Source organism: Castor canadensis, chromosome 13 (assembly GCF_047511655.1).
Source record: "Castor canadensis chromosome 13, mCasCan1.hap1v2, whole genome shotgun sequence".
Classification (NCBI taxonomy): Eukaryota; Metazoa; Chordata; class Mammalia; order Rodentia; family Castoridae; genus Castor; species Castor canadensis.
The window spans coordinates 64,832,372-64,851,621 of NC_133398.1; the positions used below are offsets into that span (position 1 = coordinate 64,832,372).

Below are 19,250 nucleotides of genomic sequence, written 5' to 3' on the forward strand. Positions count from 1 at the left end.
AAAAAATCAAAACTTTATACCAGGTACTCTCTCCATACATACCTGTAATCCTAGCACATGGGAGGCTGAGGCAGGAGATCAAAAGTTTTGAGGCCAGCTTGGGCTGAACAGGAAGTTTAAGACCAGCCTGGGATACATAGCAAGACCCTACCTCAAAAAACAAGGGTTGGGCATGTAGCTTAGTGGTAGAGGTCAAGACCCTGGGTTTGATTCCCAGCACTTAAAAAAAAAAAAAAAAGCAGAGGGAGTGGGGAGAAGAAGAAAAAAGATGTAATGTAGATATTTTGAGTCCCTATAATATGCTAGGGACTCATCTACACAGTGGTAATGAAAACTCTGCTCTTATGGAACTTGTATTCCTGTAGGACAGCAGAAAAAAAACTTCAAATAGTAATAAAGCAACATTAAAGAGGGGCTCTTTTTTAAAATGTTTTTCATTAGTGTATATTAATTGTTCAAAGGGTTTCACTGTGGTGTTTGCATACATGCATATGATGTACTGTGATCAAATTTACTGTAGAGGTGCTATTTTAGAAAGAGGAGGCTAGGGAAGGCCTTTCTGTGTAGACTTAAAAGATACGACGAAGGAGTGAGAGACATGAAGAGAGGTGATCAGACAGCAGTGCGTAAACTAGGGGTGAGAGCAAGTGGAGTGTGTTAAATAGCACAAAGCACTGCAGACAAACAGATCAACAACAGGCTACCCAGGTAAATGTGGCTGTCAATCATGAGAACTTGGGAAGGTGTTTGGTTGTAAATATATAGACATATACTTATTTAATAGTCACCATTGGAGGCTTGGTGGTACATAGCTGTAACACCAACTACTCAGGAGGCAGAGACAGGAAGATTGTGAATTCGCGGCCAGTCAGGAAAAGTTATGAAGATTTATCTCAAAAACAAAAAAATACAAACAAAAGTGTTGGGGATGCTGCTCAAGTGATACACCCCTTGCCTAGCATGCCTGACATCTTGGATTCAGACCCCAATACTAGGGGGGTTAAAAAAAAAGTCACTATTGACTATAACATCTTTTTTTTTTTTCTTCTTTGGCCGTACTGGTGTTTGAACTCAGGGTTTACACTTTGAGTCACTCCACCATCCCTTTTTGGTGAAGGGTTTTTTTTTTTGAGATAGGGTCTTGTAAAGCTATTTCTCTGGGGTTGGCTTCAAACGGCAATCCTACTGATCTGTGCCTCCTGAGTACAGGTGAGAGTCACCACCTGTAATCCTAGCTGGCACCTGGGTTTCCTGGTATATTGTGCTCCTGGCTTACCAGACAAGAGTGAGAATAAAATTTTTTTTTAAGTCCCAGTGCTGGGGATTAAACTCAAGGCCTTGTGCAAGCTACACACACACTCTACCTCTTAAGTATGCCCCAGCCCTCTGTCTAGAGTAATAATATATAAATGTCCAGAGTAATCACTAGCAGCAAGGTCATAACAACCTGACCTAGGGAGGTCAAATCTTGTCACAAGCAGGACAGCATCCATGGGAAAGAAAACTTCCTTATGCACATAACATTATTTCCTCCCATCTCTAACTGCTACTTTGTTCCCTGCCTGCCCAACACAGAGAAGTCACTTGAGTCATCACTAACCACCTATATCCTCCCCAACAAATCTAACTGCTCACATACATTGTTTTTTTAACAGTGATTTGCTGTATCTTTAACTTATTCTAAGGGACAAAATGAGTCTGACCTAATATTCAGATTCTCCTCATGCCTAGCTATTTGGCTAAAAAAGCAAGTTAATATCTCTCACAGAGCACAATCAATTTCCTCTGTCCTCTAAACATGTAAGCCTTATTACAGACAACCCAAAATCTTACATTTATAGACAAGGGGAATGATGCTTCCAATTTATTTATTTATTTTTGGTTTATTTATTCATTTATTCATATATATATATATATACACTGTTTGGGCCATTTCACTTCCCCTGCTCCCTGTCCCTTCCCTCCCCTGCCCCCAACTCCCCTCACTTCCAGGCAGAACCTGTTCTCTAATTTTGTTGAGAAGACATAAGCAATAATAAGAAAGACAGCATTTTTTCTAGTTTGAGATAAGGATAGCTATACAGAGAGATTCCTAGCATCGCTTCCATGCACATGTGTATTACAACCTGAATTGATTCATCTCTACCAGACCTCTTCACTACTTTCCGGTCACCTTCCCATAGTGAACTCTGTCCAGTTAAGGTTCCTACATTAGCTCCTCTACAGTGGGCACATCAAACACTTTCAAAGCTTGGGTTTCCTACCTTTCCTTATTCCTCCTATAGGTGTTCTCCCTTTAGCACGTGACCCATGTCTAATAACATTACTGCATTTGTTTTAGGTCTTAAGTCCGAATATGAAGGAGAACATACAATTTTTGAACTTCTGAGCCTCGCTAACTTCGCTTAAGATGATGTTCACCAGTTCCACCCATTTACTTGCGAATAAGATTTCATTCTTCTTTGTGGCTGAGTAAAATTCCATTGTGTATAACTACCACATTTTCTTAATCCATTCGTCAGTAATGGGGCATCTTGGCTGTTTCTATAATTTGGCTATTGTGAATAGTACTACAATAAACATGGGTGTGCAGGTGCCTGTAGAATAACCTGAATTGCATTCCTTTGGATATATCCCTAGGAGTGGGAATGCTGGATCATATGGCAGATCTATGTTGAGTATTTTAAGAGCCTCCATATTGTTTTCCAGAGTGGTTGCACTAGCTTACATTCCTACCAGCAAAGTATGAGGGTTCCTTTTTCCCCACATCCTCACCAACATTTGTTGTTGGTGGTGTTTTTGATGATGGCTATTCTAACAGGAGTGAGGTAGAATTTTACTGTGGTTTTGATTTGCATTTCTTTTATAGCCAGAGATGGTGAGCATTTTTTCATGTTTTTTGGCCATTTGGACATCCTCCTTTGAAAAAGTTCTGTTTAGTTCAGTTGCCCATTTCATAATTGGTTCATTGATTTTGAGGGAGTTCAGTTTTTTGAGCTCCCTGTATATTCTGGTTATCGGTCCTCTATCTGATATATAGCTAGCAAATATTTTCTCCCATTCTGTGGGTGGTCTCTTCAGTTTAGAGACCACTTCTTTTGTTGAGCAGAAGCTTTTTAATTTCACATAGTCCCATTTGTCCATCCTTTCTCTTGCTGAGCTGCTGGGGTTCTACTGAGGAAGTCCTTGCCTGTACCTATTGCTTTCAGAGTATTCCCTGCTCTTTTCAGTAATAGCTTTAGAGTTTCAGGTCTGAAAATAAGGTCCTTGATCCATTTTGAGTTGATAGTAGTGCAGGTGATAAACATGGATCTAGTTTCAGTTTTTTGCAGGCAAATAACTACTTTTCCCAGGAATGTTTGTTGAAGAGGCTATTTTCCATTTTTATGTTTTTGGCACCTTTGTCAAAAATAAGGTGGGCATAGTTGTCTGGATTCGTATCTGGGTCTCTATTCTGTTTCACTGGTCTTCATGTCTGTTTTTGTGCCAGTACCATGCTGTTTTTATTACTATTGCTTTGTAATACAGTTTGAAGTCGGGTATTGTGATACCTCCAGCATTGCTCTTTTTGCTGAGTATTACCTTGGCTATTCCTGGTCTCTTGTGTTTCCAAATGAACTCTAGGGTAGATTTTTCAATCTCTGCGATCAGTGTCATTGGGATTTTGATGGGAATTGCGCTGAACATGTAGATTGCTTTTGGTAGTAGAGCCATTTCTACTATGTTGATTCTACCAATCCATGAGCACGGAAGGTCTTTCCACCTTCTGTAGTCTTCCTCAATCTCTTTCTTCAGAAGTTTGTAGTTCTCCTTGTAGAGGTCATTCACATCCTTTGTTAAGTTTACTCCTAGGTATTTAATTTCTTTTGAGGCTATTGTAAATGGAATTGATTTCATATATTTTTTCCTAATTTGTTCATTGTTGTATAGAAAAGCTAATGATTTTTCTAAGTTTATTTTGTATCCTGCCACATTGCTGAAGCTATTTATGGTGTCCAGAAGATTTTTTAGGTATTTGAGGTATAGGATCATGTCGTCTGCAAATAAGGATATTTTGACAAGTTCTTTACCTATTTGTATTCCTTTTATTTCTTCTTGCCTTATTGCTCTGGCTAGGAATTCCAGGACTATGTTGAATAGGAGTAGGGAGAGTGGGCACCCTTTTCTTGCTCCTGATTTAGGGGAAATGGTTTCAGTTTTTCTCCATTAAGTATGATGGTGGCTGTAGGTTTGTCATATATAGCCTTTATAATGTTGAGGTACATTCCTTCAATTCCTAGTTTTCTTAGAGCTTTATCATGAAGTGGTATTGAATTTTATTAAAGGCCTTTTCTGCATCTATTGAGATGATCAAGTGGTTTTTGTCTTTGCTTCTATTAATGTGCTGTATTACATTTACAGATTTGCATATGTTGAACCACCCCTGCATCCCTGGGTTGAAGATGACTTGGTCATGGTGAATGCATGATCTTTCTGATATGTTGTTGAATTTGGTTTGCCATTATTTTATTGAGGATTTTTGCACTGATGTTCATTAAGAAGACTGGCCTATAGTTCTCCTTTTTGGATGTGTCTTTGTCTGGTTTGGGGATGACTGTAATACTGGCTTCATAGAATGAGTTAGGCAGTATTCCTTCCCTTTCTATTTCATGGAAAAGTTTAAGGAGAGCTGGTATGAGTTTCCCTTTAAAGGCCTTATAGAATCCATCAGGTTTGGATTTTTCTTTTATGGGAGACTCTTTATTGCTGCTTCAATTTCATTTTGTATTATAGGTCTATTTAGGTGGTTAATATCCTCTTGGTTCAATTTTGGATGGTCTTAAGTATCTAGAAATGTGTCCATTTCCTCAAGATTTTCAAATTTATTAGAATATAGGTTCTCAAAGTAGTCTCTCATGATTTCCTAGATTTCCGTGGTGTTTGTTGTTATCTCCCCTTTTGCATTTCTGATTTTACCGATTTGGAATTTTTTCTCTCCTCATTTTAGTCAGGTTTGCCAGGGATCTGTCAATCTTGTTTATTTTTACAAAGAACAAGCTTTTGTTTTGTTGATTCTTTGTATGTTTTTTTAAGTCTCTATTTCATTAATTTTGGTTCCTATTTTTATTATTCCTCTCCTTCTGCTTGTTTTGGGTTTTGCATGTTCTTGTTTTTTTAGGATTTTGAGATGTAGCGTTAGGTCATTGATTTGAGATCTTTCTGTCCTTTTAATATATGCATTCATGGTTATAATTTTTCCTCTTAGGACAACCTTTGCTGTGTCCCATAGGTGCTAGTAGGTGATGTTTTCAATTTCATTAACTTCCAGGAACCTTTTAATTTCCTCTTTTATTTCATCAATGACCAACTGATCATTGAGCAATGTGTTGTTCAGCTTCCAATTGTTTGCATGTTTTCTACTGTTGTTTTTGTTGTTGAGTTCTAGTTTTAATGCATTGTGATCAGATAGAATGCATGGGATTATTTTTGTTTTCTTATATTTGCTGAGGCTTGCTTTGTGCCCTAAGATATGATCAGTTTTGGAGAAGGTTCCATGGGCTGCTGAGAAGAATGTATATTGTGTAGAAGTTGGATGAAATGTTCTGTAGACATCAACTAGGTCCATTTGATCTACAGTGTGATTTAGTTCTAGAATTTCTTTATTGATTTTTTTGTTTGGATGACCTATCTATTGGTGATAGGGGGTTATTATAGTCTCCCACTACCACTGTATTGTAGTCAATATATGCTTTTAAGTCCTTTGAAGTATGTTTGATGAAATTGGGTGCACTGAGATTGGGCGCATATGGGTTGATAATTATTTCCTTTTGGTGTATTTCCCCTTTTATTAGTATGAAGTGTCTTTATCTCATTTGATCAATGTAAGTTTGAAGTATACTTTGTCTTGGATAAGTATTGCTACTCCTGTCTGTTTTCAGGGGGTCATTCGCTTGGTAAATCTTCCAGCCTTTCACCCTAAGCCAGTGCATGTTTCTGTCAAAGAGATGGGTCTCCTGTAAACAGCAGATTGTTTGATCTTCCTTTTTAATCCAGTTTTCCAAATGGTGTCTTTTGATAGGGGAGTTGAGTCCACTGACATTCAGTGTTAATACTAGTAAGTATGTGGAGATTCCTGTCATTTAGTTGTTTTTGTTGTTTAAGCGTTTGATTGTGTGCAGCTGAATCAGTGTTACTCTCTGACTCCTTGTCTTTTCTTCTCCTGTGGTTTGATACTGCCTGTCCTCTCATGGTTTTGTTTGACTTTTCTGTGTGCAGAATTCCTTGGAGAATCTTTTGTAGTGGTAGCTTGGTGATCATATATTGTTTTAGTTTCTGCTTATCCTGGAAGATTTTTTTTTTGCTCCATCTCTTCTGAGTGATAGTTTTGCTGTGCAGAATATCCTAAGGTTGAAGTTATTTTCATTCAGTGCCCAGAATACGTCAGTCCATGCCCTTCTTGCTTTTAAGGTTTCCATTGAAAAATCTGCTGTGATTTTAATGGGTTTACTTTTGTATGTTATTTGGTTTTTTTCCTGTTAAAAGTCTTCAGTATTCTTTTTCTATTCTCTGTGCTTGTTGTTTTAATGATACTATGTCATGGGGAAGTTCTGTTTTGGTCAAGTCTGTTTGGTGTCCTGGAGGCTTCCTGTACCTGAATGGGCATAACTTTCTCTAGATTTGGGGAATTTTCTGTTATTATTTTATTGAATATATTATGAATCCCTTTTGCTTGGACCTCTTCTCGTTCTTCAATGCCCATGATTCTCAGGTTTGGTCTTTTGAGGGAGTGGGTGAGTTCTTGCATATTCCTTTCACAGCTCTTGAGTTGTCTGACTAATAGTTCTTCAGTTTTTCTTTTAATTTCTATTTTATATTTGAGTTCTGAGATTTTGTCTTTTGCTTGTTCTAGTCTGCTGGAGTTGCCTTCCACTGTGTTTTGTGTTTGATTCTTTTTTCTGAGGTTTTTCATATCATGGGTCATTTCCTCTTTTCTATTTTCATCTTCTTTTTTTTTTTTGGTTTGGCTAGGATTACAGGCATGAGCCACCATGCCTGGTCTATTTTCCTCTTTAATTCATTTATGTATTTATAGTGTCCTCCTTTTTCACTTTGGTGTTTATTTAGGGCTCCTATGAGTTCATTTGTTTCTGTATCTTCTTATTTTTTTTTTTTTTGGTTTCTTGAAATTTCTTGAGTGCACTGTGTACATTTTGGTTAACCATGTCTAATATCATCTACATGAAATTCTCAGTGATTACTTGAAGGATTTCTTCTTTGAGGATGTTTTTGTGGGCATCGCTGGGTTCCTTGATGTCATTTATCTTTGTTTTGTTGGAGTCAGGAACTGAGTATCTGTTTTCTTCATTTCCCTCTGAATCCTGTATTAAATTATTTTTTGGGGGAGAGTGGTCTCCATCCCTTTTTCTTCTTCCCATTGCTCCACTTGGTACTGTGCAACTATGTTCTTGATAGGCTAGTTGGTGGTTTTAGTCACCTGTTTTCTTTCCCTTGATTTAATTTTTGTGATGCTTCCAATTTAAATCAAAAAAGGATTTAATAACTTGCACTAAACTTCAGCTTCTAAAAGTATAAAAATTTACTAGAAAGATTCTTCCTTTACACAATAATGATAACTATCTAAGGTGATAAAAAAACGCCTAAGAGTTTGTTTTTAGTCTGTATAGACAGCGTAGAGATAGTCAATAACCTCATTTCAGACATATGAGAAGGTCTAGTCATTGTAATGAGAGAAATAAAGGAACAATGGAAAGAAGAAATTATTAAGAGATGACAAGATGGACTTTTAACTAATCCACTCACAACAGCTGTACATCACAATAAAGAAAACTTTATTATAAACAACAAGAGGTCATTGCAAAAAAAAAGATTCAAATTTATAAGCAAAATTAAAGATACAATAAAAGCAAGGGAGCACAGACAAACCGATAATTCACATTTGAAGCCTCCAACTTTGTGGGGAATTTTAAGCTTCATTTGCAGAACATGGCTTTAACACATTAACCTTCCAATTCCTTTTTACCTTAAAAGTTTATGATTGCCAAAATAGAAAAAAAATTAAAATATTTAAATAAATTAATACTGATTTATTTTTACTTCCAACTTGACAATGCTTAAGACTTATGCCCTATTATATAACTTTGAAGTATAGTAAGCCCTTTCTTGGTGAGTTTTAGATTAAGCTATGTTTCACAAGTGAAATTCTTCCCAGGAATAGCACCTCAATGTAAATTATAAAGTTCAGGCATAAAGAAGTAAAAAATCAACATCTAAGAGGTTTAGAATAAATTCACGAGCATTTAAAATTATTGCCTCAAATTATTTCTGAATGGTGGTGGCACTGGATGAGAAAACTAGATAGGATCATGTTTTAACTGAATGCGTAACTCATACTTGATTTCATCATTTGTTATTAGAACATTATTATTTAAGAAACTCTTTACATACTGGTCCTTCCACAAGAGATGCAAGCACTTCATCCCACAGCTTCTGGTTCTGACAGTCTTCCCTGATTAGGTGCTGCTGTTGAGGGGTGAGTTGGAAAGCCTCAACTGCTTCTGCTGGATCGGATGCTTTCAATGCTTTAGAGGCACTTGGACACTCATCTAAGTTTATTTAAAAAAAAAAAAGTCAGCAGACTTTCATAGTTCTGCTTAGAAACACTGTAACCAAAGACTTAACCAGTATTGTTTGGCAGGACGATACCCACAAAGAGCAGCATCTAACTTCTGGAGTTTAGGATAATATATTTGCTGCTGTTATGGCTCTGACACTTAAAATACACTAGACTCACCCATGTCTAAACAAAAAACATCTTTGCTTTTAATTCCTCACCAATCTCAATTTAGTCTCTTAATATTTCTCATTATTAGGATATATACTTTGAAATAATCACCTACCATCTGAAGTTGGCCTTTTTGTGGCTTCACTGGTCTGCTTCTTTGACTGTCCCTTAGTCTTTTTCCCTTCCTTATCTGAAGGGTAACCTGCTGGATACTGATGAAGGGGAGAAAAAGAACAAATGAGATTTAGGCTTTATAGAGAACAAAAGGGTCTAAATTCTGGTGAGAAATTTTAAAGGGGTGGGGAAGTCTGAACTTTCTCCAATCTGAAAGAATTTACATAAAGGAAATACTTATTTAAAGAAAAAAATTCACATAGTTTTGACTACTAAAACACCCTATTTTTTAATACAATGATCTTAGTTTCAGATCTAAGAGAGGAAGGAAATCTTCATGGGTTTTTCTAGGTAGCTTACAACATTTAAGGAAAGGAGACTTTAAGATATGAAGATAAGTGAGACTCAACCATGGAGCACAGTGGATGATAATCATAGAGCTAGGCTTATGCAAACTATGGAGTTAATCTAAAACTAAAAAGGGCCAAATTTCTCATCTTCCAAAATTGGGGGGTGGGAGGTGAAGGGTGCTTTCAGAAGACTATATTTTCTACACCTAACGGTTAGACTTTAAGGGACCCATTCCACATGTTTTTCTTTGTTTTGTTTTGAATATGGAATAATTCATGAATTTGCATGTCATCCTTACATAGGAGCCATGCTAATACCCTCTGTATCATTCCAATTTTAGTATATGTCCTGCTGAAGTAAGCACCACCCTTATGTTTTAATAGTTATGTTTTGTAGGGAAGGGATGTTTTATGATAATGCTCATGTTTAAAGCTCAATGTGTCTGTGGCCTCATCAGTGCTATTATTAACTTATCATGGTACAGGGGCTTACATGCTTCTCGCAGTTTCAAATCTCACCTATCTAGAACAATGCTTTGAACACTGGGATCTGAAAAATCTTTTGGAAATAGATTAGGTAAAGCTTTTTTTTTTAAATTTTGTCACAAAAAAGAATTATTTGGTAACTCTTTTGACAGCTGATGAATCTGATTTAAACAATCAATTCTATGAGTTTAAAAAGAGAACAGAACAGAACACTTGCACCAGAAGACACACCCTCACCTTCTTGGGTGGTCAGACACCTGCCCATAGTTCAGCCCCTACACATGCAGTATAGGCACAGTGTAGGGGAAATGACAAAAGCTGGCAGGCTTTGTGGTAAGCACAATAATGGGGAATGGTGGGGGATAAACTCAAACCATGCTCTGAAACCAGTGTTAGGGACACTGATCTAGGATATACAGGCAGTGAAGGGGAAATGCAGCCATACAATCCAGTATGTACACAAAACCAATAAAGTTTTTTTTTTAATGGGTTAACATCTGAGCATGGGCATGGGTGGGGGGGGAGGGAAGGCAAAGCACTAAAAGTGGTGACAGGGCAAGGAATCAGCTTTGCAGAGGAAAAGTGAAAAGGGTATAAAGCAGACCACTCTTCTGAGCCACCTCCCACCTGTCCCCTACCAGAAACATACTCCTGTGCCCTCTAGGATAGAGGTCTCTTCTCAAGACCGTCTACCCTAAATTTTATGAGTCCCTATCCCTCATACTTCAAGTCATTTCCAAATTGAGTTGGTGATATTTTACTTTTCCTTGGTAAGTTCAGCTTTTCCCAAGCTCAATGCTTGGTCCGAGTGCAGTGTAACACCTAGGATGACACCTTCTTACTTGTTTTCCTCCTGTTTACTTGCATGATCTAATTCCTCACTTCTTAAGAGTCCATCGATCCAATATCTATGAGTTTTAGCCTGTGTTAGGGCATGCAGATAGTACAGAGGTGTCTATTTTTATGAACACACAAGTAGACTAGACAAATGTAATCTAACCTGTAAACGTAGACATAATCTCCTGGATCGCTCTATTCCTTCTGAGGTCCAAGGAGCAGGTTCAACATCATCTCTTCTTAAAAGATAGCGCCAAACCAAGAACCCATGGCTAGATGAAATCTCTGGCCAGTATTTCACCACCTACACCACAATATTTCAGTACTAGATTGAGATTTAAAATTTAGACTTATTCATCATGTCATCATATTAGTGGTTTAAGTAAACTTGCCATAATTAAATACAACTTCAGAAGACATTTGCTTTGCTGTAAGAATAGTAAATAAGTCAAGAATATTCACTAGAATATTGTTTTGTTCTTATTTCCTATTAAGATAGGTTCCATAAGGAACACTGCTATAAACTTAATATGTGAATAAAATAAAATTATGCTAACAGAATTTTGTGAAATAGGTAGATTAAAATGGTGGCAGCTGATGCCCTTATTTTTAAGAAAAGGATACAAATCTATTTTTAACGTGTTGTGCTTTGAAATCTACCACAATCATTAAAATTAAAAGCATTCTGAAAAGATGTAAGAATCAAGATCTGTAACAGCCAAATTATTTAAATGGTTTTCTCACAGAGAATGTATGCTTATTGAAAAAAATCTTGGGGCTTGGGATATAGCTCACTGGTAGAGTGCTTGCCAAACCATTGGGTTCAATCCCACGCACTGCAAACAAACAAAAAAATAAAATACCAAGTCTTAACCCAAAATATAATTCTACCCTTAACAGTCTCAAATAAACCCTTGTTTCAAAAGTTTTGAAGTTGAGTTCACTTCATGTATCTGTTACATTTATAGGAAAAGTAGAAATGCCAAATATATGGTCTATTCTTTCCTCTAGCCCACCCACAGTAGTTCCCTATGGCAGCCCTGCCTTGAAAGCCCAGGGAAAATGACTAACAAGATGTCATGCCAGATAGAGCACCTTATAAATGCCATCATATCTGTTGCCTTCTTCAGGAGCATATTTGCTGATCTTCCTCCCTTTAAAACTGCGTATCACTCTGACTGGCTTACCAGCTCTCCAATTCCGAGACTCTGCTCCAATTTTATCATCCAATGGAGCATCACAGTTTAGAGCCAATGCCCTAAAAAAATAAAATAAAGTCTTTATACCAAGTAATCTTTCTGCAAGTATATAATCGAGTCATTGGCTCAATTAAAAGGTGAATTATGCCTTACCTGATGGTTAAGATTCTATGATTCTTTCCACATTATTCCAGATAATAGGATTATGCTTTCCCCCACCAGCAGAGAAGACAAATCAGTTTTCTGATGTTACCCCCAAGCCAGGGGATTGGTTCTCAGATAGCCTGTAGGGTTCTTCTGAAAGTAATAACATCTGTGCCACGTATAATAGAAAACAACTAGAAATACATGGAATTTGCTTTAAATAACATTTGTTGAGGGAAGGGAAAACGTTCGAAAACTAAAGCAAGTGATTGTTGTTAATAGTTATTTTTGAAAAGGGAGTGAGGTAAATTGCTGGAATAATGTAGAAAGAAATCTAGAAAAATAAACTTGTCAGCAAGTTACAAGTGAACTTCCTAGGCCTACTTTCCATTCCAGACAGTAGAAATTCTGAAAAGTTTAAAATGTATTAACAACTGCAATATGAGAATATTTTTAAAGGTCTCCACAAAAAGATAAATTTAAGTAAGAATGAAGCATCAAAATGCCTGTGCCAAATCATGATAATAAAAATTTTTGACTAATTGAGATGGCTACAATTTACTGATGACAAAGAAAAGGAGTACTGAGTTGGAAAAAACACCTGACATCTGAAAGCATCTTTATACACTCAGGAGTAATAAATCAGTCAGCTAATTAGATGTTACAAGATTTTCTTTCTTGGGAGAAGCTAGTCCTACTGAAAATACTACATTTAAAACTAGTATTTTCTTCTAAGATGCCTACTTCCTAACTTAAGTGAAGAAAACATACTGAGGAATGGTTGTAAAAAAATACATATATAGCCAACTAGTGAAATCAGATATAATACTATGTACTTTTTTCAAGGTGTAGTTTTTTAATTAAAGCTCTAATTAAAATACACCCTAAGACTATGACTATTCTATTGAAAAGGAATTTCTTGACCATACTTTCCTTTTTAAAGTAAATAAAATTAAAAGTGTTTTGTTTTTTAAAATAACTTATACCTATAAATCAAAGTGTAGAGCTTACTAAGTTATCTTTTTTAACTAAAGGGAAGATCATTTAAAACTGGGAGGTAGAAGAAAATATAGCTACTAATTCTAGGGCTAATATTACATCTTACATGGAATACCTATAAATAAATACAAATTCATCTTAATGCGCTAGGATAAGTATTACCTTCATGTCACCAAGTGACGTTTTAAAGCTCACAGGAACCTTCAGTTATAATTACTGCCACCACTAACTAGCATATCAACTCACTTCTGGCCTCAGATAAGTACATAGGCTATTCAAGAATGTGAAGAGTCCAGAAGGATGAAACAAGGCTAAACAGCAGCAAAGCTTTTCCACTACTCTTCTCTATAGCTCAGCCAATCAGTTGCCTCTAACTGCCCTGATAAAGGATGGCCAGGCTGCCTTGCAGCTCTCTTCAGTTTCTTAAAAGTAGAACAGTTGTGAAGAAATAGGAATAAACTTCTCAGAAACAAAAAGATGTCAAACTTTCCCTTGGCAGAGAGGCAAAAACAAATTGCAGCATACACTCATTGGGAAAGAATATACTAATCAGAGCTAATGGTCTTTCACCTCAGTTTTCATGTACTAAGGTCCTATAGGCCTTAGAATCGTAAGGCATATTTATAGCTTAATGTATAAAAGTAACCAACTGGACGTTAAGGTCTATATGACAAATAAACCTTAAACTGTTTTCAGTTAATATTTCATTTTGATAACCCTCTTTTCGACATCAAAGATTTTTACTGGTTGTCGATTTTTTTCTAAGGAGATTATAACAGTACTTATTAGATTGTCCAAAATGTAAAAGAAATCTAACATTTATATTACAGGTGTGGGTAATTACCAAAGAACTTTCATTCAAACATAACAGCAAAATGGTCTATTATTATTAACAGGAAAATAATTTCCAGATATGACATCTTAAAAAGGCTTTTACAAATTTAAGATATATTTTCATTGAGAAAAATGCACCAGACTTTGTCTAAACTCTTTTAAGATCATTGCTCCTAAAGAGCTGCCTTCTTGACAGAAAAAGAATACCTAGGGACTAGACTTCTGCCTCATGAATGTTTTCACCAGCAAATCTGACCTGTCTCCTCTGCTGGTTCAGTAAAATAATCCTACTGTCAGAAATAATATGCAAGCCATAAAAACAGAGATACTAAGTTAGTATGTAATAAAACCTTGAAAGCATACTACTTAAAAACCAAGTGATTTACAGTCAAATTGAAAAATACTGACTTCTCAATTAATGCATAATATATTTTTATTAAGACACAAAAAGTTAGGAACCAGTGGCTCATGCCTATAATCCTAGTTACTTGGGAGGCTGAAATTGGGACAATTGCGGCTTGAGGCCAGCCCAGGCAAATAGTTTGCAAGACCCCATCTCAAAAATAACCAGAGCAAAACGGACTTGGGCATGGCTCAAGCAGTAGAGTGCCTGCTTTGCAAGTGCCCTGACTTCAAACCCCAGTCCCACCAGGAAAAAAACAAACAAACAAACAAACATAAAAAACTTTATATGAAATAATCACAAAACTTTTAGTTTGACAAGTTATAATGTGATCTTTGCTATCTGATAGTTTGATTTACTTATCTATTACTAATCTTGACATTAGCATGCATTCACAAGATAAAATATTTTGAATTTATTAAATTTTATGTTCCGTGGGAGCTGGGATGTCATTACTATTTTTTATACAATAAAGATCAACACAAGGTATTATAATGCCTTAAGAAGATTTAATTCAAAAACACCACTTTGTAACTAAACAAACATTTCCTATTATAACACTTAAAAGATATCTTATTAATAGAAACCCTAAAAGTACCTTGAGTGCAGATCTGGTTAAGTTACCTGATAGTTCACCATGCACATGTGGCTCCCAATCATAACCCTATTTCACGTTATTCAGTCTCTCCTAAAGTAAGTCTGTCACCTTAAGAGAGAAATCTGGGTTGCATAGATCACTTTAGTTTTGACTTATGGGGTAGCAAACTATATTCCCTCAATTAAGTCCTCAATTATACTTAAATTGTATGGTTCCCTTCCTTCAAAGATATCAAATGCATAGCATATGCATTAAGTAAGGCCGGGAATTGTGCCACTTCAAAATTAACCGTATGGAGAAATAAGTTAGGATACTTACAAGTATATAATCAGGCAATGGAACTTTAATTTTAGATCTTTAACTCGTAATTTAAATTTCTGCCCTGCAGCTTAAATCACAAATTGTAATCCTAGAATTAAATTGCTATGCAACATCCAAATTCTGAATTCTTTACAATAGTACCTGTTCATGTTTGTAAGTGTTTGATCAGCTGATGGCGCACCAATTCTTTTATTACCAGCGAGATTTTTACCACCACTTCCCGTGTATGTGAATTCATCACCACGATCCTATAGGACAAGATTTTTACAATAAGAAACCTAAACCTGAGTATAGGCCCCATCTTAGAGTCAGGAGATTTGGTTAGGATACTATGAATTGGCATGTTCATTTGTGATATTTACCAAATTAATGCAATATTCAATTACAATTATGTAAGTATACTATCACAAGTTATATTACTTGATCCAAAGCTTGGTGGGTGAAACACCGTGGTAAAATCCCTCCGAACAAGGAATATACACTTGAAGAATGAAAGACTAGAATGAAAAACCAGGTCCTCTTGGGGGGCTGGTTTTAGTGGGATAGGGAAGGGTAAATGGAGAGGGGGAAGGAGGGGAATAAGGTCCATGTACTTTATATACTTGTATGAAAATAAAAAAAAAGAAAATTGTTGAGATTATTTTAAGTAGGGGAGAAGGGAGAATTAAGGAGGGAATGAATCTAACCAAGGTACACTGTAAACAGTATGGAAATGTGACAATGAAAGCCCCCTGAAAAACTAATATATGCTAATAAGATGTTAAAAATAAAGTAAAAATATGTATGATAAAGAAATACACAAAGAACCTGAATATTTCCCATTTTCAATTTCCTCTACTATGTTAAAATAAACACAATGCCAAATTTGTCTACCCTCTGGATAGGCAAATGTAAGATGGTAAGCTTCTCTATTTCTTTTTCTAAAAACTTACCACAATTGTGCTCTCCATAGTTACTGTGTTGTAACATTTCATGAAAGCAAGTAAATTAAACAGACTACGAGAAAATACCTGCCAACTACATATCTGATAAATAGCAAAAAACCAAATATAACCCAGTTAGAAAATCAGCAAAAAACCTGAGAAGCTACACCAACAAATAGGCCACAGAAATGGCAAATAAATGAGTAATGTCCAATGTCATTAGCCACTGAGGAAATGAAAAAGTAAAACAGGCGATATCATTACACACCTATCATAGCTAAAATTACAAAGTAATAGCAATAGCAAATGCTGGTAAGATGCACAGAAAAACTGAATTACTTGTATATTACTGTTAGAAATATAAAATGGTACAATCCAAATAACCATTTGGCAATCGCTAGAAAACTAAACATATCATGGTGGCACCTGCCTGTAATACAAGCACTCAGAAGGTAGAAGAAGCAGGAGAATGGAGAATTTAAGATCAGCCTGGGCAACACAGCAATACTGTCTCAAAAAAAACAAAAACAAAAACAAAAATAAATGCAACAACCATCTGACCCACTACACTTCTTGACATTTTTCTCAGAGAAATGAAGACATGTTTACAAAAATACTGTACACAAATGTTTACTGCAGCTTTACCCATAATAGCTAAAAAACAATCCAGATATTCTTCAACAGATGAATGGTTAAACAAACTGTGCTTCACCCAAACCACAGACTAGTACTCAGCAATGAACAGGAATGAGTTATTGATACATGACACAATCTTCAGAGAATCACACTGAGTGAAAATAGTCAATACTAAAGGTTACAACTACATGATTCTATTTATCAAAATTCATGAAAAGACAAATTGTACAGACAGACAAGAGGTTAATGGTTATCAGACACTGGGGGCACAGTATGATGGGTGTAGCCATGGGAGGACTACATGACAATAGAAATAGTGACATCAGAAATGTTCAGCAGTTTGACCATGTCAATACTGTGGCTGTGATACTGTATAGTTTTGCAAAATGTCACTACTGGAAAAAATTGGGTAGAGGGCACAGAATGCCTTTTATTTTTAATACTACAAATATTGTGAATGTACAACTATAAGTTCAAAATCAGTTTAATTTCTTTAAAAAATAATGTATCACAGAGAATGTTCTTTTAACAGTTAGTTAGAAAATATACATACAAGGCAAATTAGTAGATGTAAAGATTAGATACTCCCAAATGTTTTCCTCTACAACTTGCATAGAACCAATGACTAACATAAAATCTATGCTAGACGGTGTATCCTAGACAAAGCTTGTATTTTACAGAAGAGAAAAACGGGTTCTAAAACACAAGGTCATATCACTTACTACTTCATCTGCAAATCCACCAGCCAGGACAAGGGAATATGCCCCGTCATTACTGCGACCATGAATTCCACCAACATGGGGCCTATGAACACCTGCTTCGCTAACCTATAAAATAAGTAAAAAGTTTCACAGTACCTATATATTACATACACAAAAAGCGTTTGCAGATATTAAACCCTCCCAAACCCAAGAATTGTGTCTCACCAAGAGTTTGAATTTTTGCTCTTAGTTTTCCCCAAATAAATCCTAAAGGTACAGACAGAGCTAACAACCTAAAACTGAGTAGGCCAAGAATTCTCAGATTAACAATAATTATTAAACAAGCATCAACCAAAAGATAAATTATCAGAGGTCCAGATTTTTTCTCCCTTCTTATTTGTCTTTGTTTATGGCTGATTTCCATTCAGTTTGTCAAGTCAAACACACAGCAATCATAATTTTAGCCTCATTCTTCTGCAATATTCCTCTAAGCCATTTGGTTACAAGGACTACTGATTCTATCTCCTAAATCTTTCAAATTCATTTTTTTCTACTTCTGCTTGATCTTGTTTGAGACATGAACACTTACAAATAGACTTGTTTGCCCTGCTTCTAACCCTCTTTCAAACCCATTTTATGTAACAGAATGATACTTTTAAGAGTAATTCTGTGTTTGCAAGGTATGGTGGTTCAGGCCTATAATCCTAGTTACTTGGGAGAACTGAAGTTCGAAGTAAGCTGGGAGAAAAAGTTGGTGAGACTCCAATCTCAACCAATTGGAAAAAAAAAAAACCAAAAAGCTGGTGTGGTGGTAAATGCCTATTATCCCAGCTACAAGGAAAGTGTAAACAGGAGGATTGTGGTCCAGATTGACCCTAGCATAAAAACATGAGACCCTATTTCCAAAATAAGTAAAGCAAAAATGGGGTGGGGAGATGGCTGGTAGAGTGCCCACCTTTCAAACCAAAGTATTGAAAGGAAAAATAAAAAGAAAGGAATAATTGTGTTTGACTTTCAACTGCTTTAAAAAAAATGCTACATGGTACCATAGTAACAAGGCCAAATTACCTCTCTCAATTTGGGTCCTATCTATTTTCCAAGCTTTGTCTCCATCTCCTCTTTCATGGAGCCTCTACCCTTGAGCCAAAACAACTCAATGTCACACGAACATGCTATCCATTTCTAGTTTAGCTAGTCCGCCTTCAGGGGCCTAATGCTTTTCCTCATCTTCAATTCTGCCTCACTGAAACAAATGTTCCTTCTTTGTGTACTTCAAACTCCCTCAGAAAGATATTGTAATTCAGTTTAATGCATAATTGTTACAGTAAAAGGAGGTGAAATTCAAACTTATACAGTGACGTTGGGAGTAGAAGGCACTTTAGAAGTCAACAAGAAACCGGAAGAAAAACAGAACCCAGAAAAGATTAGGCCTTGAAAATATGAGCAACAAACATGATCACCTGATTTCCTCACCTCACCAACCCTAGTAAAAATAAATCTTATCTTTCATCTCTTTTCCATTTCTCAAGTGGTAAACTCATCCTATAAGCTGCTCAGGCTAACAACCTCACAGTCATTTTAGCCCACATCGAAGGAGTTTTTAAAGTCTGGGAATGAGGCAAAAAGCATGCAAAAGTATTCAGTAAATGAAAATATTTGCAGTATTTTATTATACATTTAGATCCAAGGTCATAGAAATGTAAACGCTGAATACCAATTCAGCCAAAATATGACACAACTATTGCAAAGATGAGAGGACATAAAGTACTAAATGTTCATATTCCATAGAAGGAAGTTAAAAAAAGTAAAGTATTAGCCAGGTGCCAGTGGGTCACGCCTGCAATCCTGGCTACTAAGGACGCAGAGATCAGGAGGATCGCGGTTTGAAGCCAGCCCAGGCAAAAAAGTTCAAAAAACCGTATC

General features: G+C 36.1%; 1 protein-coding gene and 1 non-coding gene across 4 annotated transcripts in view; both read right to left on the reverse strand.

The window, feature by feature from the left end:
• Uhrf2 (ubiquitin like with PHD and ring finger domains 2) overlaps positions 1-19,250 on the reverse strand; it is a 72,697-nt gene that overhangs the window by 4,028 nt on the left and 49,419 nt on the right. For 2 of the 3 annotated variants that reach the window (XM_074051908.1, XM_074051909.1), the window contains 6 exons: positions 17,349-17,453; positions 15,209-15,315; positions 11,665-11,827; positions 10,733-10,873; positions 8,898-8,994; positions 8,446-8,603 (listed from right to left, as the gene is read on the reverse strand). In XM_074051908.1, the coding sequence (XP_073908009.1) occupies positions 8,446-8,603; positions 8,898-8,994; positions 10,733-10,873; positions 11,665-11,827; positions 15,209-15,315; positions 17,349-17,453 (771 nt within the window). Of the gene's footprint in view, positions 1-8,445; positions 8,604-8,897; positions 8,995-10,732; positions 10,895-11,364; positions 11,406-11,664; positions 11,828-15,208; positions 15,316-17,348; positions 17,454-19,250 lie in introns of those variants that run through there. The other variant, XM_074051910.1, reaches the window with a different exon arrangement.
• LOC141415929 (U6 spliceosomal RNA) lies at positions 9,505-9,611 on the reverse strand. Its single transcript, XR_012440879.1, has one exon. It is a non-coding gene; the product is annotated as a U6 spliceosomal RNA (small nuclear RNA).